This window comes from Salmo salar, chromosome ssa19 (genome assembly GCF_905237065.1).
Source record: "Salmo salar chromosome ssa19, Ssal_v3.1, whole genome shotgun sequence".
NCBI lineage: Eukaryota > Metazoa > Chordata > Actinopteri > Salmoniformes > Salmonidae > Salmo > Salmo salar.
In genome coordinates, this window is record NC_059460.1 from 65,085,108 (window position 1) to 65,110,557 (window position 25,450).

The 25,450-nt window shown below is 41.8% G+C and overlaps 1 protein-coding gene across 6 annotated transcripts in view; it reads right to left on the minus strand.

Moving 5' to 3' along the window:
• Nucleotides 1-24,826, minus strand: part of taok2b (TAO kinase 2b) — a 72,564-nt gene extending 47,738 nt beyond the window's left edge. For 2 of the 6 annotated variants that reach the window (XM_014159280.2, XM_014159274.2), the window contains exons 1-9: nucleotides 24,417-24,826; nucleotides 11,443-11,594; nucleotides 7,995-8,135; nucleotides 7,332-7,403; nucleotides 7,096-7,197; nucleotides 6,611-6,656; nucleotides 6,232-6,328; nucleotides 5,630-5,743; nucleotides 1,710-1,801 (exon numbers count right to left, since the gene is read on the minus strand). In XM_014159280.2, coding sequence (XP_014014755.1) covers nucleotides 1,710-1,801; nucleotides 5,630-5,743; nucleotides 6,232-6,328; nucleotides 6,611-6,656; nucleotides 7,096-7,197; nucleotides 7,332-7,403; nucleotides 7,995-8,135; nucleotides 11,443-11,445 — 667 coding nt within the window. In that variant the 5' untranslated portion in view covers nucleotides 11,446-11,594; nucleotides 24,417-24,826. Of the gene's footprint in view, nucleotides 1-1,709; nucleotides 1,802-5,629; nucleotides 5,744-6,231; nucleotides 6,329-6,610; nucleotides 6,657-7,095; nucleotides 7,198-7,331; nucleotides 7,404-7,994; nucleotides 8,136-11,442; nucleotides 11,595-14,879; nucleotides 14,902-18,521; nucleotides 18,564-24,416 lie in introns of those variants that run through there. The other 4 variants (XM_014159275.2, XM_014159276.2, XM_014159278.2 and 1 more) reach the window with 4 other exon arrangements.
• Between the last annotated feature and the right edge of the window lie 624 nt (nucleotides 24,827-25,450).

The window sequence follows — 25,450 nt, forward strand, 5'->3', positions numbered from 1 at the left end:
AGAAAGAACAGACAAAGAAATGAGAAATATAGAACAAAGACGATAAAAGGAGAGACAGACAAGTTTAGCCACAAAAGAGACTCATTTGGTGATTATCGAAATGATCTTCAGTTTGTAAGTGAAGTGCTATGAACCGGGCTTGGATTTTGTTTCCCCCTTCTTGAACCGGCCTTGTGACATTCTGTGAACATTAAATACACTACATGACCAAAAACTATGTGGACACCTGCTCATCGAACATCTCATTCTAAAAATCATGGGCATTAATATGAAGTTGGTCCCCTCGTCGCTGCTATAACAGCCTCCACTCTTCTAGGAAGAACTCCACTAGATGTTAGAACATTGCATTGGGTACTTGCATCCATTCAGCCATGAGAGCATCAGTGAGGTCGGGCACTGATGTTGGGCGATTAGGCCTGGCTCGCAGTCGGCGTTCAAACTCATCAAGTAGGCGTTTTATGGGGTTGAGGTCAGGGCTCTGTGCAGGCCAGTAAAGTTCTTCCATACCCATCTCAACAAACCATTTCTGTATGGACCCCGCCTTTTGCACAAAGGCATTATCATGCTGAAACAAGAAAGGGCCTTCCCCAAACTGTTGCCACAAAGTTGGAAGCACAGAATCATCTAGAATGTCATTGTATGCTGTAGCGTTAATATTTCCCTTCACTGGAACTAAGGGGCCAATCCCAAACCATTAATAACAGCCCCAGACCATCATTCCTCCTCAACCACACTTTACAGTTGGCACTATGCATTGGGGCAGGTAGCATTCTCCTGGCATCCGCCAAACCCAGATTTGTCCGTCTGACTGCTAGATGGTGAAGCATGATTCATCACTCCAGAGAACGCGTTTTCACTGCTCCAGAGTCCAATGGCGGTGAGCTTTACACCTCTCCAGCCGACACTTGGCATTGCACATGGTGATCTTAGGCTTGTGTGTGGCTGCTCAGCCATGGAAACCCATTTCATGAAGCTCCAGACAAACAGTTTTTGTGCTGACGTTGCTTCCAGAGGCAGATTGGAACTCAGTAGTGAGTGTTGCAACCGAGGACACACGCTACAGCAGTCGCTGGTCCCCTTCTGTGAGCTTGTGTGGCCTACCACTATGCAGCTGAGCCGTTGTTTCTCCTAGACGTTTTCCACTTCAGAATAACAACACTTACAGTTTACCAGTGGCAGCTCTAGCAGGGCATAAATTTGACTAACTGACTTGTTTGAAAGGTGTCATCCTATGACGGTTCCATGTTTTAAGTCACTGAGCTATTCAGCCATTCTTCTGAAAATGTTTAGCTATGGAGATCGCGTGGCTGTGTGCTCGATTGACAAACAGCTGAATCTACTAATTTGAAGGGGTGTCCACATACTTGTGTATATATAGTGTATATCATTTAGATTTTTGCAACATAAAAATCTGACTCTTCCTCCGTTTACACCACACCTTGCTATCGCATAAATCTGAACTTCTCTGGACCGATCACACAGGAAACACAGTTAAAACTATGAGACTGTATTTTACATAAATAAATCAAGCGTTTGATTGTGCTTGCCCAAAGTGCCAGAAGGCTCAGTCTGGCACTTCAGGGTCTAGGCAATTTCTACCATCGTGCAAGGCAAGCTCAATGAAGCACAAAGTATTGGCATAAAAACTAATACGCATACAGTACATACACCTTAAAAGCTTGTGAACATGTGGCCTTTGCTTAGCTTACCCAGCTCTATGGCGGTAATGCCCAGTGACCACACATCCACTTTGCCGTCGTACTGGCCCTCGTCCATGGCCAGGATCACCTCAGGAGCCATCCTGTACAGAGGTAAAACACATCGAAGCCAATGTGAGACACTACTATTTCTGTATCCCAAATGACAACTTATTCCCAACAATGGGCACTGGTAGAAAGTAGTGCAATATATAGGGAAGAACTCAATTTGTGAACACATCCTATACCAGGGGTTCCCAATTTTTTTCACACAGCCCCCTCTTTCAGCATTGAGGAACATACTGCACCCCCCTGTGCGCCACGTCTATTTCTATGGGCACAAGCACTGTTCATGACAAACTGTTCACGCCTCTCGTTGGTGGAGAAAACATTGTGGCTTTAAAGTTTATTTCCTGCAATTCTACACATTTTGTCATGTCGAATGTGTGTTCATGTGATATGAGTGACTCAAATATTACAACTAAATCTATGGGCTAAAAGAAAACGAGCTGACATGGGCTAGTTGATCTGGACATTTTTGACAAGTAATAAATAGCTCCCTAAAGGTATGTAATAACTGACATGGCAAGCAGAAAACTGATGATGCAGTAGTCAATTTCAAAATTACACCTTGTGCATTCTACTACTATAACTTTCAAGAGTAAGGTGAAAGCCGGACTGAGTTCCTTTAAACAAACACAAACACACAACCAGTCAAAAGTTGACACCTACTCATTCCAGGGTTTTTCTTAGTTTTTACTATTTTCTACATTGTAGAATAATAGTGAAGACATCAAAACTATGAAATAACACATACGGAATTTGCCTTAATGACAGCGTCGCACATTCTCTCAACCAGCTTCATGAGGTAGTCACATTTCAATTAACAAGTGTGCCTTGTTAAAAAGTTAATTTGTTTCCTTCTTAATTAATGTATTTGAGCCAATCTGTTGGGTTGTGAGAAGGTAGGGGTGGTATACAGAAGATTGCCCTATTTGGTAAAAGTCCATATTACAGCAAGAACAGCTCAAATAAGCAGAGAAACGACTGTCCATAATTACTTTAACACATGAAGGTCAGTCAATGCGGAAAATGTCAAGTACTTTGAATGTTTCTTCAAGTGCAGTCGCAAAAACCATCAAGCGCTACGATGACTGGCTCTCATGAGGACCGCCACAGGAAAGGAAGACCCAGAGTTAGCTCCGCTGCGGACGGTAAGTTAATTAGAGTTGCCAGCCTCAGAAATTGCAGCTCAAATAAACGCTTCAGAGTTCAAGTAACAGACACATCTCAACATCAACTGTAAGAGGAGACTGCGTGAATCAGGCCTTCAAGGTCAAATTGCTGCAAAGCAACCACTACAAAAGGACACCAATAAGAAGAGACTTGCTTGGGCCAAGAAACACGAGCAATGGACATTAGACCGGTGAAAATCTGTCCTTTGGTCTGATGAGTCCAAATGTTCGATTTTTGTGAGACGCAGAGTAGGTGAACGGATGATCTATGCCTGTGGTCCCCACCGTGAAGCATGGACGTGTGATGGTGTGGGGGTGCTTTGCTGGTGACACTGTCAGTGATTTATTTAGAACTCAAGTCACACTTAACCAGCATGGCTTCCACAGCATTCTGTAGCGATACGCCATCCCAACAGCTCTTCCTTTTAACATGAGTCTTCAATATTCCCAGGTAAGAAGTTTTAGGTTGTAGTTATTATAGGACTATTTCTCTATACGATTTGTATTTCATATACCTTTGACTATTGAATGTTCTTATAGGCACTTTAGTATTGCCAGTATAACAGTATAGCTTCCGTCCCTCTCCTCGCTCCTACCTGGGCTCAAACCAGGAACACATCGACAACAGCCACCCTCGAAGCAGCGTTACCCATGCAGAGCAAGGGGAACAACCACGCCAAGTCTCAGAGCGAGTGACGTTTGAAACGCTATTAGCATGCACCTGGCTAACTAGCTAGCCATTTCACATCAGTTACACCAGCCTAATCTTGGGAGTTGACAGGCTTGAAGGGGTGGGTATAATTTGTGGAACGTTCCAACAGGAATCTGTTCCAAAAAACACCAAGTAAAAGGTTGCTAACCAACAACGCATACAAAGTAGCAACGCATACAAACCTAGCTAACAAGCTGCCAAATAGTGTTTGTCCATAGGCAAACAGACATGTGAGGACAGACATTTTTCGGAAAAAACGTGATGAGTGAAAAACGCAATGAAATAGACCACTCCCTACCCGGTATCTTATTCTGCCGCTATACAACTTTGTATGCGTTGTTTTTTGGAAACCTTGTTATTTACAAAGTTTTTGGAATAGATTCCTGTTGGAACGTTCAACAAATTATACCCACCCAGGTTGAAGTCATAAACAGCGCAATGCTTGAAGCACAGCGAAGGGCTGTTTGAATGAATGCTTACGAGCCTGCTGCTGCCTACCACCGCTCAGTCAGACTGCTCTATCAAATCATAGACTTAATTTTAATATAATAAACACACAGAAATATGAGCCTTAGGTCATTAATATGGTCGAATACGGAAACTATCATCTCGAAAACAAAAGTTTTTTTTCTTTCAGTGACGTATTTTATCTAACGGGTGGCTAAGTCTAAATATTCCTGTTAGGCATTGATGTTCATGGTTAGGTACATTGGTGCAACGACAGTACTTTGTTCGCAAATGCGCTTGTTAAATCAACACCCGTTTGTCGAAGTAGGCTGTGATTCAATGAAAATTAACAGGCACCGCATCGATTATATGCAACGCAGGACACGTTAGATAAACTAGTAATATCAACCATGTGTAGTTAACTAGTGATTATGTTAAGATTGATAGTTTTTTATAAGTCTAATGCTAGCTAGCAACTTACCTTGGCTTCTTGCTGCCCTCGCATAACAAGTAGTCAGCCTGTTAATCCTTGTGGAGTGCAATGTAAGGCAGGTGGTTAGAGCGTTGGACTGGTAACCGAAGGTTGCAAAAACGAATCCCCCCTGAACAAGGCAGTTAACCCCCGTTTCTAGGCCGTCATTGTAAATAAGAATGTGTTCTTAATCTGACTTGCCTAGTTAAATAAAGGTGTAAAATATATATATATATATAAAAAAAATTGGCAAATCGGTGGCCAAAAATACCGATTGTTATGAAAACTTGAAATCGGCCATTCCGATTAATCGGTCGACATCTACCTCACAGCACAACGCCTCTCCCCTATTTGACCTAGATAGTTTGTGTGTATGGATTGATATGTAGGCTACATGTGTCTTTTAAAGAAATGTTTGTAGTTCTGTCCTTGAACTGTTCTTGTCTACTGATGTTCTGTATTATGCAATTCTGTTTCATCTTTTGTGTTGACCCCAGGAAGAGTAGCTGCTGTTTTTGCAACAGCTAATGGGGATCCTAATAAAATACCTAATCTGGTTTGCGCTTAGTGGGACTATCATTTGTTTTTCAACAGAGCAATGACCCAACACACCTCCAGGCTGTGTAAGGGCTATTTGACCAAGAAGGAGAGCAATGAGTGCTGCATCTGATGACCTGGCCTCCACAGTCACACAACAGATGGTTTGGGATGAGTAGGAACGCAGAGTGAACGAAAAGCAGCCAACAAGTGCAAAGCATATGTGGGAACTCCTTCAAGACTGTTTGAAAAGCATTACAAGTGAAGCTGGTTGAGAGAATGCCAAGAATGTGTAAAGCTGTCATCAATAGGGCACCGGTCGGCCCACCCTGCCGACCGGTGCCCTATTCTCTATATAGTGCACTACTTCTGACCAGGGCCTATGTCATAGTGGCAGTATATAGGGAGCCATCTGGGACACATCCTTGGTATTTTGTCCTACTTGTGGATCATATCGCTATTGTCACTAATAGAGTTGGCAATCTTCCAATAATGACCATAGAAACAACAGAGGAGACCAGTGTCTCACCAGTAGGGCGTGCCCACGAACGAGTTGGCCGGGGCAATGATGGAGGCTGAGCCAAAATCACCCAGTTTCACCTGGCCAGGCTCGGTCAGCAAGATGTTACCAGCCTTCACATCCCTGGAGAGAAAGTGTGGGGGGAGACACCATTATTATTCATTGAGTATTCGGGTCCTTATCATTAATTGACGTCATCATTGACTCAATAATATTAAGTTAATAAATAAAAATATATATACACACACAAAGTCAATATGTTTTCTTTGGAAATGTATGTGGTAACACTTTCTATGCCAATAAAGCCTTTTTAATTGGAAGGAGAGAGGGAGAAAGAGAAGTGGGGTGGAGAAAATAAAAGAGACGGGAAAGGAGGAAGCGAGAGAGGGAGGGAAAGAGAGCAAGAGATAAATAGAATGGAAGAGAGAGAGATGCAAAGAGAGAGAGACCAAGATAGAAAAGGATAGATAAGTTCAAAAAGGGGGGTTAAAACATCCATGACACACCTCCCATTCAACAATGAGAGCTTATGTTTGGATTACATTTCTTTCATTCTCTCTTTTTTTCCCCTTCCCGTCCCATCGTGTGGGGGAGGAGAGAGGTTCACTCACCTGTGAATCATGTTGTGAGAATGAAGGTACACCAGGCCCTGCAATGCACCGTGGGTGATGGCTGCTATCTCCTGTTCCTGGAGGGGCTTCTTGTGGACTACGCACACAGAGGGAGACAAAATGAACAGTTATACACTCATTCTTTGACAGTTTGGTCGTGTTCATTAGGGCACACAAAACATTTTGCGACAGAACGAAAATAAGCATTTCTTATTTGACGACAAATCCAGGTTGTCCCTCCCCGTTTCAGTCCGTTTTCTCCCATTACGTGCCTAATGAACACAACCCTGGTTTACTTCCACCACCCCAGTGTACATCAGATGAGGTACTTGTTTGAACGTAAACTTGAACATAAACCATCTGGTTGTTTTCTACTCACCTTCCAGTAGGTCAGAGGCTGAACCCAAACAATACTCCATTACCAGCTAAGAGAATGAAGGAGAGAGAGATGGTTAACATATGGAGCAAGAAGGGGGGAAACGCGATGGAGAGCTGGTCAAAATGTATTCCCTACACCTTCCCCTTGGCCACTTCAATGTTTGCATATTTGTAAGGTGGATGAAAAATGATGCAAGTTCCTCCACTACACTGCTTATATCTATCCAGACCCTTCAGATCTGCCAACACTGAAGGGTTAGGGCCAAGGGGAAGGGATAGGGAGTGAATAGGGGCTGACCGAAAACATCAATAACCAATGAGTGAAAGTGAATTTGTCAGTGACCCTCAGTCCATGTGTCAGTACCAAATGGCACCCTATTCCCTATATAGTGCACTAATTTGGACCAGAGCCCTATGGGCCACAAAAGTAGTACACTATAGAGGGAATAGGGTACCATGTTTGAGTTGAAGAAGTGCTTCACTTACCCATGCTGTGTGCTCTCTCAGGTAGCAACCTCTGTACTCCACAGTGTTGGGGTGATGCAGTTTCTGGAGAAACTTAACTTCCTTGATGATATCCTGCCATTTCTTCATAAGAGAGAAAGAAGGAGCTTTAAAACAAAAAAAACTTGGCCTACGCCATTGCAACAGATGGCAAATGTGGTGAACCCTTTTTTTTTATAACAAGGTACATTTGACCATTACTCAATCTGTGTTCATACCTCATTGGACTGCTTGCCACCGTAGGACATTTTCTTAATGGCCACCACTTCATTGGTGCGGATGTCATGTGCCTAATGTAAGGAATAGGTGGTAAGGAAGCATTAAAAATAAATGATTTAGAAATCATGCTAACAGTGGCCACTGGCCGCACACACATCGTCAAGTGCATGCACAGACAAATTGATAAACTGCAGCGTCACCTCTTTCACACTCCTTTCTCCCTCCATCCTTCACTAGTCACTTTTTCACCATCCATTTAAAAAAAGGACCTTTCATCCTTCACCCATCTCTTACCCTGTGCTACCTTTTTACCCATAACTACCCACCTACCTTTCATTCTTCAGTTGTCTTTACCTAGCCTAGTGGCTGCCTCCATATGATTTCACCCTTCATCTTATCAACACCCATTCCATTTCTCTTCCCAGTTTTCATGCATCCATCACTGAAGTTATGCCTGAATTCCCCTACTACAAGTTTTTACTATGTACTGTGTGTTTGGTAAAAATGTATGCAGCACCAAGTGACAAATATCTCTATACTACAGCTCATCCATTCTAAGAAATCATCTCTCAAAAAGGGACACAAAATAAAACAGTAAACTACTGAGTGAGATGCATCCATTTGCCCACTTAAGCCAAGTCCACAGATGCCCCCTTTCTTACGAAGTAGACCGCTCCGAAGCTGCCATGGCCGATCTCCCGCAAGTCGGTGAACAGCTTCTCAGGGTCATCTCTGTAGAAGAGCTCAGCTACCTCCGGGTCCTTCAGGCTCCCGGCCCGCACACTGGATGGCATGGCCAGCGCCTGAACGAACACACACACACACACACCGGTATGAGGCTTTGAGCTTAAGTTTGTCTGCATTGAAATGTAGCCAACATGTCAGGATTGTGATGAATTCCATTTCAATTCCAGAAGAGAAATTAAAATGTTCCTCAAAGCCTTTGAATATCGGACGTGCATAAAGATGGCGGCCTCCAAATGGCTCCTTAACAGCTTCTACCACCAGCAATAATAATGCTGAAAAATGTATCAAAACGGCCCCCCAGGCCATTTACATTGACCCCCCCCCCCTTTGTTTTTGCACTGCTGCTACTCACTGTTTACTATCAATGCATAGTCACTTCACCCGTACCTACATGTACAAATTACCTCGACTAACCTGTAACCCCACACATTGACTCTGTACCCCCTGTATATAACCTCTTTATTGTTATGAAATCTTGTTACTTTTGTTTATTTAGCAAATATAGTTGATCAGGATGTTCATTGTGATCTGTGGAATGTTGTCCCACTGCTCTGAAATGGCTGTGTGAAGTTGACTGATTGTCTGGAACAATCTGTCGTACACGTTTCCTTTGACAAAATAATCCAGCCACCTAAAAGGTGTGGCATATCAAGAAACTGATTAAACAGCATGATCATTACATAGGTGCACCTTGTGCTGGGGACAATAAAAGGCCACTCTAAAATGTGTAGTTTTGTCACAACACAATGCCACAGATGTCTCAAATTGAGGGAGTGTGCAATTGGCATGGTGACTGCAGGAATGTCCACCAGAGCTGTTGCCAGAGAATTGAATGTTCATTTTTATACCATAAGCCACCTCCAACTTCACTTCAGAGAATTCGTCAGTATGTCCAAATCGCCTCAAAACCGCATGTTTGGCGTCGTGTGGGCGAGCAGTTTGCTGATGTCAACGTTGTGAACAGAGTACCCTATGGTGGCGGTGGGGTTATGGTACAGGCAGGCATAAGCTACGGACAACGAACATAATTGCATTTTAGCAATGACAATACCAATGCACAGAGATACCGTGACGAAATCCTGAGGCCCGTTTTAGTGCCATTCATCCACTGCCAGCACCTCATGTTTCAGCATCTCCTTTGCATGTCGCAAGGATCTGTACACAATTCCTGGAAGCAGAAAACATCCCAGTTCTTCCATGGCCTGCATACTCACCAGACATGTCACCCATTGAGCATGTTTAGGATACTCATGATCGACAGTGTGTTCCAGTCAACATCTAGCAACTTCGCACAGCCATTGAAGAAGAGCGGGACAACATTCCACAGGCAACAATCAACAGCCTGATCAACTCTATGCAAAGGAGATGTGTTGCACCAGATACTGACTGGTTCTCTGATCCCACGCCCCTACCTTTTTAAAAAAGTATCTGTGACAGATTCATATCTGTATTCCCAGTCACGTAAAATCCATACATTTGGGCCTAATTCATTTATTTCAATTGACTGATTTCCTTTTATAAACTAACAGTAAAATCGTAGAAATTGTTGCATGTTGCGCTGATTTTTGTTTCTTAACACTTTTTTTAACCCCCTTTTCTCCCCAATTTCGTGATATCCAAATTGGTAGTTACAGTCTTGTCCCATCGCTGCAACACCCGTACGGACTTGAGGCAAAGGTCGAGAGATGTGCGTCGCACCAATGCGATGCAGTGCCTTAGACCGCTGCGCCACTCAGGAGGCCCCTTGTTTAGTGTAATGTTGTGGAGCAAAAATAAGAAAAGATTCTACCGAAAAAAGTATTAACTTTAAGGATTCTAATTTAGTTTAAAAGTTTAAACGTTCACAACCCTAATTAATCTTAAGCACAACAAATTCCTAAGATATACCAATTGGATGACTTTGTACACAAAAAAAGTACCAGTTTTAGCACCACTTAACTACTGGCTGAAATTATACAACATTTCTGGAGAATCAGTAATATTTTTTTTTTTTTTTTTTACATTTAGCAGACACTCTTATCCAATGTGACTTACAGGATGAATTAGGGTTATGTGCCTAGCTCAAGGGCATTTTTCACCTTGTTTCGGGGATTCGAACCAGTGACCGTTTGGTTACTGGCCCAATGCTCTTAACCAATAGGCTTCCTGCCACCCCAATCTTAATATTGAGGCAACCAAAAAAAAGACCTGACTTGCCCGTTGGGCGAGTGCCTTTCAGACCTTTGTCAATCCCTGTGGAACCAATAGACGGGTTGGCTTGACAACATCACAATTGATCTACTCGCATCAATTTTGCAAGAAACTGTGCATTGTTATGAGTCTGAACAGTCAGATAGCAACAATGACAAGAAGCTGCGATGTGGGGAATCATAGGTGGTTTGTTTCAGCTAGTCTTGTTTTGAGATGTTTTGACTGCTTTCATGTGAATGCTAGTATGGTTAAAATTGGCAAGCTAACCAACAATTCAACAACGTATTTGTTTTCAATAAACATTCGGACTAAATATAGTTTACATCGTCAACAATCTAAGCCAACTCTGGCTGTTTTGCCCCATAGTTGTGCACGCATCGGTTGTTGCTAAACAACCAAACCGTCTATGGAATAGTCCTGTGATGGAAAATGTTGTTGGTGCTTTTCTATTTTATACATTTGTGCTCCGCTTGTGTTTTTCTAATAACCGTTTTCTGTGTTCATGTAAGTGATTGAACAAACACTCACTATCAGTATCTGCAATTTGGCAGTACACCCAGACCCTTGTTTTGAGATCTCAGTTTCAAGGTCTCAGCTTAAAGAATCCTCGTGAGATACTGGTCTGTCACATGCATGACCCAGTATTGATTGGTCACATGAATGAAGCAAATGTTAACGATTAATGAATAAGCTAAATCATGCAACTATGACTTGTCTGCAGTATATAAGAGAAAACAAACAGGACTGCCCCGTTAGTTCTTCTGACAGACGTTCACTATGGTGCATTAAGTTTGTTGGAACCTCTCCAGCGCACTGGCAAACAATGATTCATTTAAGATTCACTTCGAGTTTCCCTGTGTAAGAATTTCCACAACTGTCCCAAAAGTGCAAAACTATCCAACCCATTTCTGTCACTCCAGGCAGACAGGCTCAATCAAATCAAATACTCAGAGTATTTGAAAGAAGAAAACAAATGGGATAATAGACCAATGTGAAATTGAACCCAGGACAGCCACAGTCCATCTCTTGCATTCAACCACAGGTATAGGATGAAGGAAATACAAAATATGAACTTGTGTGCTACAATGAATAATAATACTACACAGATCAAAATCATTTCAGGAGCATGTTTTTTGGTGAAATGCATTTTGGTTAAGACAGTGTTTCCCCTACCATTATGAAGGATGGGGTTGCCCCTTCCTAGCTCTGTTGCCCAACGCCAAAAATCCTTCAATTGTTTTCAATCGAAAATGTTCATGTTGGTGTTGGCAATGGCATCCCAGTTGCTAATTTGGGTGCATGCCTGCACCCCACCAAAGACAAATCTGTGGGCAAACGAATACAAGAGAGGAATTGGATATTAGCCACACCTGCATGTCATGAGGACACAATTTGATGTTGGAGATTATAAACAGGAAACATTTTAGATACAAGACCACACAGTGCCTTAAGGAACTATTAACACCCATTGACTTGTTCCACATTTTCTTGTGTTACAGCCAGAATAAAAATATTATTAAATTGAGATTTTGTGTCACTATACAATACCCCACAATGTCAAAGTGGAATTCAGATTTTTTTAACTGTATTAAAAATAAAAGCTAAAATGTCTTCAGTCATTAAATATTCAACACTTTGGTTATGGCTAGCCTAAATAAGTTCAGGAGTAAACGTTTGCTTAACAAGTCACATAATAGTGCAAAATAAAAGTTAATTGCTTTGCCAGTTTAAGTCCTAAATACAAAGTGTAATGTTCTGGGCAAATCCAATACAACACATTACTGAGTACCACTGTCCACATTTTCAAGCATCATGGTGGCTGCATCATGTTGTGGGTATGCTTGTAATCGTTAAGGACTGGGGATTTCAGGATAAAAGAAAAATGTATGGAGCTCAGCACAGGCAAAATCCTAGAGGAAAACTGAGTTCAGTCTGCCTTCCACCAGACACTGGGAGATGAATTCCCCCTTCAGCAGGACAATCTTACAACACAAGCCCAAATCTACACTGGAGTTGCTTACCAAGAGGACAGTGACTTCCCGAGTGGCCAAGTTACAGTTTTGACTTGAAAAATCAATGGCAAGACCTGAAAATTGTTATCTAGTGTTGTCTTTACTCTGAAAATTAGAACCTAACACTAGCAATGACCAACAACCAATTTGACAGCGCATTAAGTATTTTGAAAATATAAAAAATGGCAAATGTTGCACAATCCAGGTGTGGAAAGCTCTTAGAGACTTATCCGGAAAAACTCACAGCTGTAATTGCTGCCAAAGGTGATTCTAACATGTATTGACTCAGGGGGTTGAATACTTATCTAATCTAGATCATCTTGTTTATTTTTTTTTACAGATGTTAGAATTTTTCTCCACTTTGACATTAGATTATTTTCTGTAGATCATTGTTAAAAATAACAATTAAATGCATTTTAAATCGCAGTCAAAGGGTGTGAACTTTCTGATGGCACTGTAACTAGATGGCTAGAAGGCCTGCATGCATTTTCACAATTCTTACACCATAAATCCAAACACACAGCAGTTGCAGATCTCTTTTAGTCCTAGTTTTTCAATTACTATTTATCTGTCTCATATTTTATTTATTTTTTATTTCACCTTTATTTAACCAGGTAGGCAAGTTGAGAACAAGTTCTCATTTACAATTGCGACCCGGCCAAGATAAAGCAAAGCAGTTCAACAACATACAACAGAGTTACACATGGAGTAAAACAAATATACAGTCAATAATACAGTAGAAAAATAAGTCTATGTACAATGTGAGCAAATGAGGTGAGATAAGGGAGGTAAAGGCAAAAAAAAGTTCATGGTGGCAAAGTAAATACAATATAGCAAGTAAAACACTGGAATGGTAGATTTGTAGTAGAAGAAAGTGCAAAGTATAAATGGAGATAACGGGGTGCAAAGGAGCAAACATTTTTTTTTTTTAAATATAAACGTCCCTTTATCACGACCCTGTCTTTCAACGATAATTCGTAAAAATCGAGATAACTTTACAGATCTTCATTGTAAAGGGTTTAAACACCGTTTCCCATGCTTGTTCAATGAAAAATAAACAATTAATGAACATGCACCTATGGACCGGTCGTTAACACACTAACAGACGGTAGGCAATTAAGGTCACAGTTATGAAAACTCAGGACACTAAAGAGGCCTTTCTAAGGACTCTGAAAAACACCAAAAGAAAGATGCCCAGGGTCCCTGCTCATCTGCATGAACGTGCCTTAGGCATGCTGCAAGGAGGCATGAGGACTGCAGATGTGGCCAGGGCAATAAATTGCCATGTCCGTACTGCGAGACGCCTAAGACAGCGCTACAGGGAGACAGGACAGACAGCTGATCGTCCTCGCAGTGGCAGACCACGTGTAACACCTGCAAAGGATCGGTACATCCGAACATCACACCTGCGGGACAGGATGGCAACAACTGCCGAGTTCCCCTGGAACGCACAATCCCTCCATCAGTGCTGACTGTCCTCAATAGGCTGAGAGAGTCTGGGCTGAGGGCTTGTAGGCCTGTTGTAAGGCAGGTCCTCATCAGACTTCACCGTCACCTATGGGCACAAACCCACTGTTGCTGGACCAAACAGGACTGGCAAAAAGTGCTCTTCACTGACGAGTTGCAGTTGTCTCACCCAGGGGTGATGGTCAGATTCTCGTTTATCGTCGAAGGAATGAGCGTTACACCGAGGCCTGTACTCTGGAGCGGGTTCAATTTGGAGGTGGAGGGTCCGTCATGGTCTGGGGCGGTGTGTCACAGCATCATCGGAATGAGCTTGTCAATGCGGGCAATCTCAACACTATGCGTTACAGGGAAGACATCCTCCTCCCTCATGTGGTACCCTTCCTGCAGGCTCATCCTGACATGACCCTCCAGCATGACAGTGCCACCAGCCATACTGCTCGTTCTGGGCATGATTTCCTGCAAGACAGGAATGTCAGTGTTCTGCCATGGCCATCGAAGAACCAGGATCTCAATCCCATTGAGCACGTCTGGGACCTGTTGGATTGGAGGGTGAGGGCCATTCCCCCCCAGAAACATCCGGGAACATGGTCGAAGAGTGGGGTAACATCTCACAGCAAGAACGGGCAAATCTGGTGCAGTGCATGAGGAGATGCACTGCAGAAATTATCTGGTGTGGCCACCAGCTACACTGACTGTCACTTTTGGAACTGGTTCAGTTTGTCTCAGTTGTTGAATCTTATGTTCATACAAATATTTACACGTGTTAAGTTTGCTGAAAATAAAACGGTTGACAGTGGGAGGACGTTTCTTTTTTTGCTGAGTTTGTCACTTAAACATGTCTCTTTTACAGTGCTTCAGAATTCTTTTTTTTTTTTAACTCATGTGGCCATGAATTGAAGGCAGTCCAACAAGGAAGTCTCTAGGTTCCCTATAAAAAGGAGAAGTAAGATTCAGTGCTATCAGAAAGTATTCATACCCATTGACTCATTCCACCATTGTCCTGTAAATAAATAAAAATTCACTTAATTTTTATTTATACTAGGCAAGTCAGTTAAAACATTCCTATTTACAATGACGGCCACTTGAACAAGGCTCACTGCCTTGTTCAAGTGCAGAACGACAGATCTTTACCTTGTCAGCTTGGGGATTCGATCTAGCAACCTTTCGGTTCCTGGCCCAATGCTCTAACCACTAGGCTACCTGCCGCCACATCTAAAAACAATAACCCATAATGAGTGAAAACATGCTTTAATTAGTTTTTGCACATTCAATTAAAATGAAATTCAGAAATATCTAATTTACATAAGTATTCACACCCGAGTCAATACATGTTAGAGTCACCTTTCACAGCTGTAATCGCTGCCAGTCTTTCTGGGCAAGTCTTTAAGAGCTTTCCACACCCCGATTGTGCAACATTTGCCCATTTATTATTTTCTAAACTCTTAAAGATCTGTCAAGTTGGTTGTTGAGCATTGCTAGACAGACTCTCCATAGATTAAATTGTCAAGCCAAAGTCAAAACTGTAACTAGACCACTCGAGAACATTCAATGTCATCTCGGTAAGCAACTCCAATATTTGGCCTCGTCTTTTAGGTTATTGTCCTGCTGAAAGTAGAACTTGTCTCCCGGTGTCTTTATTTGCCTGTGCTTAGCTATAATCCATTTATTTTTATCCTAAACCCTAGTTCTTGCCAATGACACGCATACCCATAACATGATGCATCCACCACCATGCTTGTAAATATATAGAGTGGTACTCAGTGATGTATTGTTGGATTTGCCCCAAACATAACACATTGTATTCAGTACAAAAAGTTTAATTGCTTTGCCACATTTTTTAAAGTTTTACTTTAGTGCCTTATTGCAAACAGGATGCATGTTTTGGAATATTTTTATTCTGTATAGACTTCCTTATCACTCTCATTAAAGGTTAGTATTGTGGAATAGCTAAAACATTGTTGATCTAGCCTCAGTTCTATCACAGCCATTAAACTAATTGTTTTGACGTCACCATTGGCCTCATGGTGAAATCCCTGAGCGGTTCCCTTCCTCTGTATTGATACTCCAAAAGTGTAATTAACTTCAACATGCTCAAAGGGATATTCAATTTTAAAAAATTAACCCAGCTACCAATAGGTGCCCTTCTTTGCGAGGCATTGGAAAACCTCCCTGGTCTTTGTGGTTGAATCTGTGTTTAAAATTCACTGCTCGACTGAGGGACCTTACAGATACTTGTATGTGTCAGGTAGAGATGAGGTAGTCATTCAAAAATTATGCTAAACACTAGTCCTGCACACAGAGTCCATGCAACTTAAACCAATTTTTACTGCTGAACTTTAGGCTTGCTATAAAAAAAGGTGTTGAATACTTGACTCAAGACATCAGCTTTTTATTTTTAATTGATTCGTAAAGAAAATAATTCCACTGACATGAGCTAGTGTGTAGGCCAGTGACAACATCTAAATTGTATCCATTTTAAGTTCAAGCTATAACAAAATGTGGAAAAGGTCAAGGGGTGTGAATACTTTCTGAAAACACTGTAGCTAGGCTAATTACATTTAAAGACCATAGGTAGCTACAGTTCAAATTTTGCTATCATAAACACACACAACGGAGAAAGATGGCCCCATTGAAGGAGTGGGTGAAATGGGTCTAACGTTACCCGTTAATAAGCTATTTCACTTGTGCATTGGTGATGCGCATCATAAGCTCTGTATGATTGTAACCAACACTAGCTAGTAAGCTAACCTGCCACAGCTAGCTAGTGTTAGCTAGCTAATACATGTTGTTGGTATTTACAGCTGAGGGATTGCATTGCACTTGGCAGGTAAATTAGGCTCTCTGGCCAACTCATTTTTGCTAGCTAGCTGCAGAGAAATACAATCCCGATCGCAAGCCCTTGCTACTAGCCATCCGACCCAATCACATGTAAATAGATGCTAGCTAAATTAGATGGCTCTCTGGCTCGATAACAGATCACTCAACAGTAGCCAGAGGACAGCAAGCTTATTCAACAGCGAGCTAGCTAGCTGGGAGTGCAGTGAAGTTAGTTTTATATTAAAGATTCAGACTATGCTCGTCAATACCTCCTAAAGGGAACATACATGGAAGACAGAAATGTTATTCTGAATCCACTGACGATAGTGAACAAGTAAAACCCCTTGTTTATGCTTCTTCCGTTTATAAAAAATAAGTTCATTTCAATGGCTGATTCTGTGTAGTCGCACCTAAGGGGCCATCTTACAAGTGAAATTGAAACCTAGTTTTAACTTAAAAAGCTTTGCAACCACAAGACAAACATCTCAAACCAACTAATACTTTCAGGGACCTGTACAATCTACGGCAATTATGAGTATTTTTTTAATGCTTTGACTAACCATAAATAAATAAAAATATTCCTTTACTTCAATAGCTTCCACCCGATACCATGTGCATGAATAAAACCAACTGTTATTGGTTCAGGGACCTCATCTGTACAATCTACGGCAATTGCTTTTGTATTTTATTTGGTCCATTTACAATACATTTTAATTGACTTACTTTTTTTTTTAATCCGTAACTTCAATATTTTCAACCCAATTTGTTTGCATGAACACATCTGTTATGGGATCAGGGACCGTGGCAGTCTAAACCACGGCAACTAGTTTTGCGACTTTTGACCATTTTGACAATGAATTTTTGCTTCACGGTGGGAACACAAGCAGAGATCATCCGTTCACCTAATCTGCATCTCACAGACACAGCGGTTGGAACCAAAAATCTCAAATTTGGACTTCGACCAAAACAACAGATTTCCACCGGTTCAATGTCCATTGCTCGTGTTTCTTGGCCCAAGCAAGTCTCTTCATATTGGTGTCCGTTAGTAGTGGTTTCTTTGCAGCAATTCGACCATGAAGGCCTGATTCACGCAGACTCCTCTGAACAGTTGATGTTCAGTTGTGTCTGTTATTTGAACTCTGAAGCGTTTATTTGAGCTGCAATTTCTGAGGCTGGTAGCTAATGAACATGCCCTCTGCAGCAGAGGTAACTCTGGGTCTTCCATTCCTGTGGCAGTCCTCATGAGAGCCAGTTTCATCATAGCGCCTGGTTTTTGCAACTGCAATTTTCCAGATTGACTGACCTTTATGTCTTAAAGTAACGGACTGTCGTTTCTCTTTGCTTATTTTTTGCTATTCTTGCCATAATATGGACTTGGTTTTTACCAAATAGGGCCATCTTCTGTATACCACCCCTACCTTGGAACAACACAACTGATTGCCTCAAACGCATTAAGGAGAGAAATTCCACAAATGAACTTAAGGCACACGTGTTAATTGAAATGCATTCCAGGTGACTACCTCATGAAGCTGGTTGAGAGAATGCCAAGAGTGTGTAAAGCTGTCAAGGCAAAGGGTGGCTATTTTGAAGAACCTCAAATATATTTTGATTTGTTTAACACTTTTTTGGTTACTACATTATTCCATTTACGTCATAGTTTTGATGAATTCACTATTACAATGTAGAAAATAGTACAAATAAAAGAAAAACCCTTGAATGAGTAGGGTGTCCAAACTTATGATTGGTACTGTTTAGTCTTCGGAAAGTATTCGGACCGCTTGACTTATACATGTTTTGTTACTTTACAGCCTTATTCTAAAATGGATTAATATGTTTTATTCCTACCTCAACCTATACCCCATAATAACAAAGCAAGACAGTTTTTTTTTTAAATTTTTGCTAATTTATCAAATATGACACTATTCAGACCCTTTACTCAGTACTTTGTTGAAGCACCTTTGGCAGCGATTACATCCTTGAGTATTCTTCGGGATGACGCTACACATGGAATAAACAAACATACAGTCAATAATACAGTACAAAAAGTCTATATAAAGCATGTGCAAAATGAGGTAGGATAAGGGATGTAAGAATAAATAGGCAGTGTGGCGAAGTATTTACAATATAGCAATTAAACACTGGAATGGTAGATGTGCAGAAGATGAATGTGCAAGTAATGATACTGAGGTGCAAAGGAGCAAGATAAATAAATATACAGTATGGGGATGAGGTAGCTGGATGGGCTATTTACAGATGGGGTATGTACAGGTGTAGTGGTCTGTGAGCTGCTCTGACAGCTGGTGCTTAAAGCTACTGAGAGAGAAGAGACTCCAGCTTCAATGATTTTTGCAGTTCGTTCCAGTCATTGGCAGCAGAGAATTGGAATAAAAGGCGGCCAAAGGAAGAATTGGCTTTGGGGATGACCAGTGAGATATACCTGCTGGAGCGCGTGCAACAGGTGGGTGCTGCTATGGTGACCAATGAGCTGAGATAAGGCGGGGCTTTACCTAGCAGAGACTTGTAGATGACCTGGAGCCAGTGGGTTTGGCGACGAGTATGAAGCAAGGGCCAGCCAACGAGAGCATACAGGTTTCAGTGGTGGGTAGTATATGGAGCTTCGGTGACAAAACGGATGGCACTGTGATGGACTACATCCAGATTGCTGAGAAGAGTGTTGGGGGCTATTTTGTAAATTACGTCGCCGAAGTCAAGGATCGGTAGGATAGTCAGTTTTACGAGGGTATGTTCAGCAGCATGAATGAAGCAGGCTTTGTTGCAAAATAGGAAGCCGATTCTAGATTTAATTTGAGTGGAGATGCTTGATAAGTGTCTGGAAGGAGAGTTTACAGTCTAACCAGACACCTAGGTATTTGTAGTTGTCCACATATTCTAAGTTAGAACCGAGTAGTGATGCTAGTCGGGAGGGCGGGTGAAAGCAGCGATCGGATGAAGAGCATGCATTTAGTTTTAATAGCATTTAAGAGCAGTTGGAGGCCACGGAAGGAGTGTTGTATGGCATTGAAGCTCGTCTGGAGGTTTGTTAACACAGTGTCCAAAGGGCCAGAAGTATACAGAATGGTATCGTCTGAGTAGAGGTGGATCAGAGAATCACCAGCAGCAAGAACGACATTGTTGATATGTACAGAAAAAAAAAAAAGAGTTGGCCTGAGAATTGAACCCTGTGGTACACCCATAGAGACTGCCAGAGGTCTGGACAACAGGCCCTCCCATTTGACACACTGAACTCTGAGAAGTAGTTGGTGAACCAGGCGAGGCAGTCATTTGAGAAACCAAGGGTGTTGAGTCTGCCGATAAGAATGCGATGATTGAAAGAGTTGAAAGCCTTGGCCAGGTCGATGAAGACGGCTGCACAGTATCGTTTTTTTTTTAATCTATGGTGGTTATGATATCGTTTAAGACGTTGAGCATGGCTGAGGTGCACACGTGACCAGCTTGGAAACCAGATTGCATAGTGGAGAAGGTACGATGGGATTCGAAATGGTCGGTGATCTGTTTGTTAACTTGGCTATCGAAGACTTCAGAAAGGCAGGGTAGGTTAGATATAGGTCGGTAACAGTTTGGGTGTAGAGTGTCTCCCCCTTTGAAGAGGGGGATGACCGCGGCAGCTTTACAATCTTTAGTGATCTCAGACGATACGAAAGAGAGGTTAACCTCTTGGGGCTAGGTGGGACGCTAGCGTGCCACCCGTGGTGCACTCCATCAACAGCAGGTGCATTTCAAGAGCGGCAAATTTGAATCCAAATAAATGTCAAAATTCAAATTTTTCAAAAATACAACTATTTTACACCCTTTGAAAGATAAACATCTCCTTAATCTAACCACGTTTTACGATTTCAAAAAGGTTTTACGGCGAAAGCATAAATTTAGAGTATGTTAGGACAGTACATTTACAAGAGTTGTGTGTAATGTTTTGTCAAGTCAAAGACAGGGTCACCAAAACCATAAAACCAGCTAAAATGATGCACTAACCTTTTACAATCTCCATCAGATGACACTCCTAGGACATTATGTTAGACAATGCATGCATTTTTAGTTCTATCAAGTTCATATTTATATCCAAAAACAGCGTTTTACTATGGCATTGATGTTGAGGAAATCGTTTCCCTCCAATAACCGGCAGTCAAGTCAGCGTCACAAATTAAATAATTAAAATTAGAAAACATTGGTAAAATATTATATTGTCATTTAAAGAATTATAGATTTACATCTCTTGAACTCAATCAACTTGCCAGATTTAAAAATAACCTTACTGGGAAATCACACTTTGCAATAATCTGAGCACTGCGCCCAGAAAAATACGCGTTGCGATACAGACTAGACGTCATGTTGGGGAGATCTAAAATCGAAAATACTATGTAAATAATCCATTACCTTTGATTCTCTTCATCAGATGTCACTTCCAGGTATCACAGGTCCATAACGAATGTAGTTTTGTTCAAAAAAGCTCATCATTTATGTCCAAAAATCTCCGTCTCGTTAGCACATGATGTAAGCCAGCCGGACTTCTCGTCATGAACGAGGGGGAAAAAATATATTTACGTTCGTTCAAACATGTCAAACGTTGTATAGCATAAATCATTAGGGCCTTTTTAACCAGAACATGAATAATATTCAAGGTGGACGAATGCATACTCTTTTATAACGTATTGGAACGAGGGTACCCAACATGAACTCGCGCGCCAGGTGTCTAATGGGACATCATCGTTCCATGGCTCTTGTTCGGTCAGATCTCCCTCCAGAAGACTCAAAACACTTTGTAAAGGCTGGTGACATCTAGTGGAAGCAATAGGAAGTGCCAAAATATTGCTAAGCCCCTGTGTTTTTCAATGGGATAGGTTTAAAGTCAATACAACACATCAGGTATCCACTTCCTGTCAGAAAATGTCTCAGGGTTTTGCCTGCCAAATGAGTTCTGTTATACTCACAGACACCATTCAAACAGTTTTAGAAACTTTAGAGTGTTTTCTATCCATATATAATAAGTATATGCATATTCTAGTTACTGGGCAGGAGTAGTAACCAGATTAAATCGGGTACATTTTTTTTATCCAGACGTGCAAATGCTGCCCCCTAGACCCAACAGGTTAACCTGTTTGGGATAGGGGGCAGTATTTACACAGACGGATAAAAAAAACGCAGACCCATCAATTCAAATAGTGTCCAGGGCACAGCTGGGGACTGTGCCTCTATCACTGTTGCCGCTTGTTAGAGACTTATTTCTGGAAAGGTGGATTTTTAAAAGAAGATGCTCTAACTGTTTGGGCACAGACCTGGATAGCATGACAGAACTCTGCAGGCTCTCTCTGCAGTAGATTACAACTCCACCCCCTTTGGCAGTTCCATCTTGGTGGAAAATGTAGTTGGGAATGGACATTTCTGAATTTTTGGTGGTCTTCCTAAGCCAGGATTCAGACACAGCTAGGACATCAGGGATGGCAGAGTGTGGTAAAGCAGTGAATAAAACAAACTTAGGGAGGAGGCTTCTGCTGTTAACATGCATGAAACCAAGGCTTTTACGGTTACAGAAGTCAACAAATGAGAGCGACTGGGGAATAGGTGTGGTACTGGTGGCTACAGGGCCTGGGTTAACCACTACATCACCAGAGGAGTAGTATAAGGGTAAGACTAACAGCTATAAGAACTGGTTGTCTAGTGCGTTGGGAACAGAATAAAAGGAGCAGATTTCTGGGCGTGGTAGAATAGATTCAGGACATAATGTACAGACATGTGTATGGTAGGATGTGAGTACCATGGAGGTAAACTTAGGCGTTGAGTGACAATGAGGTTGCATCTCTGGAGGCACCAGTTAAGCCAGGTGAGGTCTCCAAATGTGTGTGGGACAAAAGAGCCATCTAAGGCATTGAGTGGGACAGAGGGCTCTACAGTGAAATAAAACAATAAGAACTAGCTGAGACAGCAGTAGACAAGGCATATTGGCATTACAGAGACATAAAACAATCACAGGTGTTGATCAGGAGAGCTAAGACAACGGGTAAATGGCGATGAATGGGCAGAGCAGGTCAGTTTGGTACATACAGGACCTGAGTTTGAGGCTGGGGCCGACAGGTAAACAAAATGAGGTACCGTGTTATTTAAACAGTCCAGGGGGCATCAGCTGTGTAGCCGAGTGATCATAGGGTCCAACGAGCAGCAATAGGCGAGTCAGGGAGCCGTTCGGTAGTCACTACTACGCTAGGCGTGTGATAGACAGCATTCAGAAAGCTAGCAGGCCAGGGCTAGCAGATGGGTCTTCGGCGAAATCGCAACAGAAAAGCCTGTTGAGACCACATCGGGCGATTACGAAGACAGACCACTTGTGATGGATCGTCAGGGCGCCGTGTCGACAATAAAGCGTCCAGGCCAATTGGCAATAGAGGTATTGTAGCCCTAGAAATAGCTGGTATATGGGCCTAGCTCAAGGCTAGCTCAAGGCTAACTGGTGCTTGCTTCGGGACAGAGGAGTTAGCCAACAATAGCCACTCGGTTGCAGCTAGCTAGCTGCGATGATCTGGTGTAATGAACCAGAGCAGCAGGAATCCGGTGATGTGGTAGAGAGAAGCAGTCCGATATTCTCTGGGTTGATATTGCGCTGTGCAGACTGGCAGGTATTGTCTGAACTAAAGCTGGCTGGTGTCCGAGCTAAAGGTGAAGACTGCTAGCCATGGCTAACAAAGACTAATAGCTAGTTAGCTGGCTAGCTCCTGATGGAAGTTCCAGTTATAAGGAATATAAATATCAGATCCGTACCACATTGGGTGAGGCGGGTTGCAAGTATATTTAGTTCGTAGATAGAAAGTGAGATTAAAATATATGCCATCTTTGGTCAAAATGTGTGGTTTTAAGAATGAAATAGCAATTGTCAGGGGAGAAGCAAGATATTTGTGAGTCACAAAGTTGGTAGGGTTTCAAACCTGGCAATCTATCACTATGGGTGGGATTTTCAGGGAAGGGATGTCTGAGTCACAGGATTGTATGTTTCAGACCTGTCAATTAATTATTGGGGGTGGGATTTTCAAGGAAGGGAGTAGATTAGTCATTAAAACATTTTAAATAATTTGTGGCAAAATCTAAATACAATAGTTGTGTTCTGTTTATAAATATGGATCCCCCTGCTGGGAGTGTAGAATTGCAAGAACATGATTTTAAAAATGCACAACTGGTCCCCCAGACTCCCCCTCCCAAGCTTTTACACCCCCACTTTCAGACAAAGTTAGGCACCCATAAGCACAATATCTGCAGGTGTGTATCCCATGTTAGTGGGCAATGGAGTATTGTCAAAATCAAAACCCAACCCTCAAATAAGTCATGATGAACTAACTCACTTACAAAACTCAGTTTTGGACGAGACGGACTTTATGAACAGAATTATCCTATTTACACTTTGTAGCCAATTTTGACACCATTACAAATGTTTGACTAATATCGATGCCACATAGGCCATTTTCTATCAGATAAGTTGTTTATTGCCTTCAGTTGCACTTTAAAGCGTTGCCGTTTTAAGACGGTCCCTTAACACTCAGTGGAGGAGAGCAACATTATAACTACATTTCGCCTCCCCAAAGAAATACGGCACCGAATTGCAAAAACAAGGGGTGTAATTTGTTCGCTATCGTCAGCTGATTCAGAGTGCCATTTGTATCAGTGTAAATTGTATTGACGAGCAAAGTCCGAATCTTTAATATAAAAGTATACCGCAGAATAGCAGGGTTCTTGCATGGGCGAAATGGCTGTTGCTGGCATTGCTAGCTAATGTTTGCTACAGTGCCAATGAACGACAGTATTTGAGACGTTACAAGCGAGCTAACCTTAGCCTTATATGACATGTCTTACCGTGGCTTTTGGGGTCCACTGTAGCTAGCTGGAGAGCTAGCTAGCTGGCCTGGGATGGAAAATATTGGTTGCTCTTCTAACGTTACCTCTTCTGCTCTATTCAACACGAGCGAGCCACATTGTTTTCATTGATATTCCATTCTTCACAAATGATTTATCTAGCATTAGCTATGGCAGTCTATCAAAATGCTAACGAGCTGGTCTTCTCACCAGCAATCAGAAGATTACGACTGGGAAACAGTTCATCAATTTAAAGCTGACCCCGGTAATTGCTCCACTCTCGACCATATTTTATCATTACATAAATGTTATTCATGAATTGTTTTCCTTTTTTTACCCTTTCTGTCTCATTCGTTTTTTGGTTCACAACTTCATGATGGCGGAGTGGGGCGGGAGCCGACCGGAAACCGGAAGAGAAAGATAATAATTTATTAAAGGACTTCTTCTACGATACATATGGGCTAATGCCACGTTCATATCCTAGTCAGAACTAGGAAACTCTGAAATGTCCGACAAGCTAATTGGTTAAGCCAGCACATGTTTAACCACAACATATTAGCAAGTCGGAAATGTCCGAGTTTCCTAGTTCCGACTAGGACATGAACGCGGCATAAGTACCTGATTTGGACACAAATTGTATTTTTTTATTTGTATTTTACCTTTATTTAACCAGGTAGGTCAGTTGAGCACAAGTTCTTACAACTGCGACCTGGCCAAGATAAAGCAAAGCAGTGCGACAAAAACAATAACGTAGAGTTACACATGGGATAAACAAACGTACAGTCAATGGCACAATAGAAAAGGTATATGTACAGTGTGTGCAAATGTAGTAAGATTAGGGAGGTACGGCAATAAATAGGCCATAGAAGCGAAATAATTACAATTTAGCATTAACACTGGAGTGATAGATGTGCAGATGATGATGTGCAATGGTGCATGCCACCGTAGCTCAGGGGTATTCTACATAAAGAGGTCACAAGAAGACAGTTGGTGGTACCTGTATACATTTTACATGTAATGTATCTAATAGATAA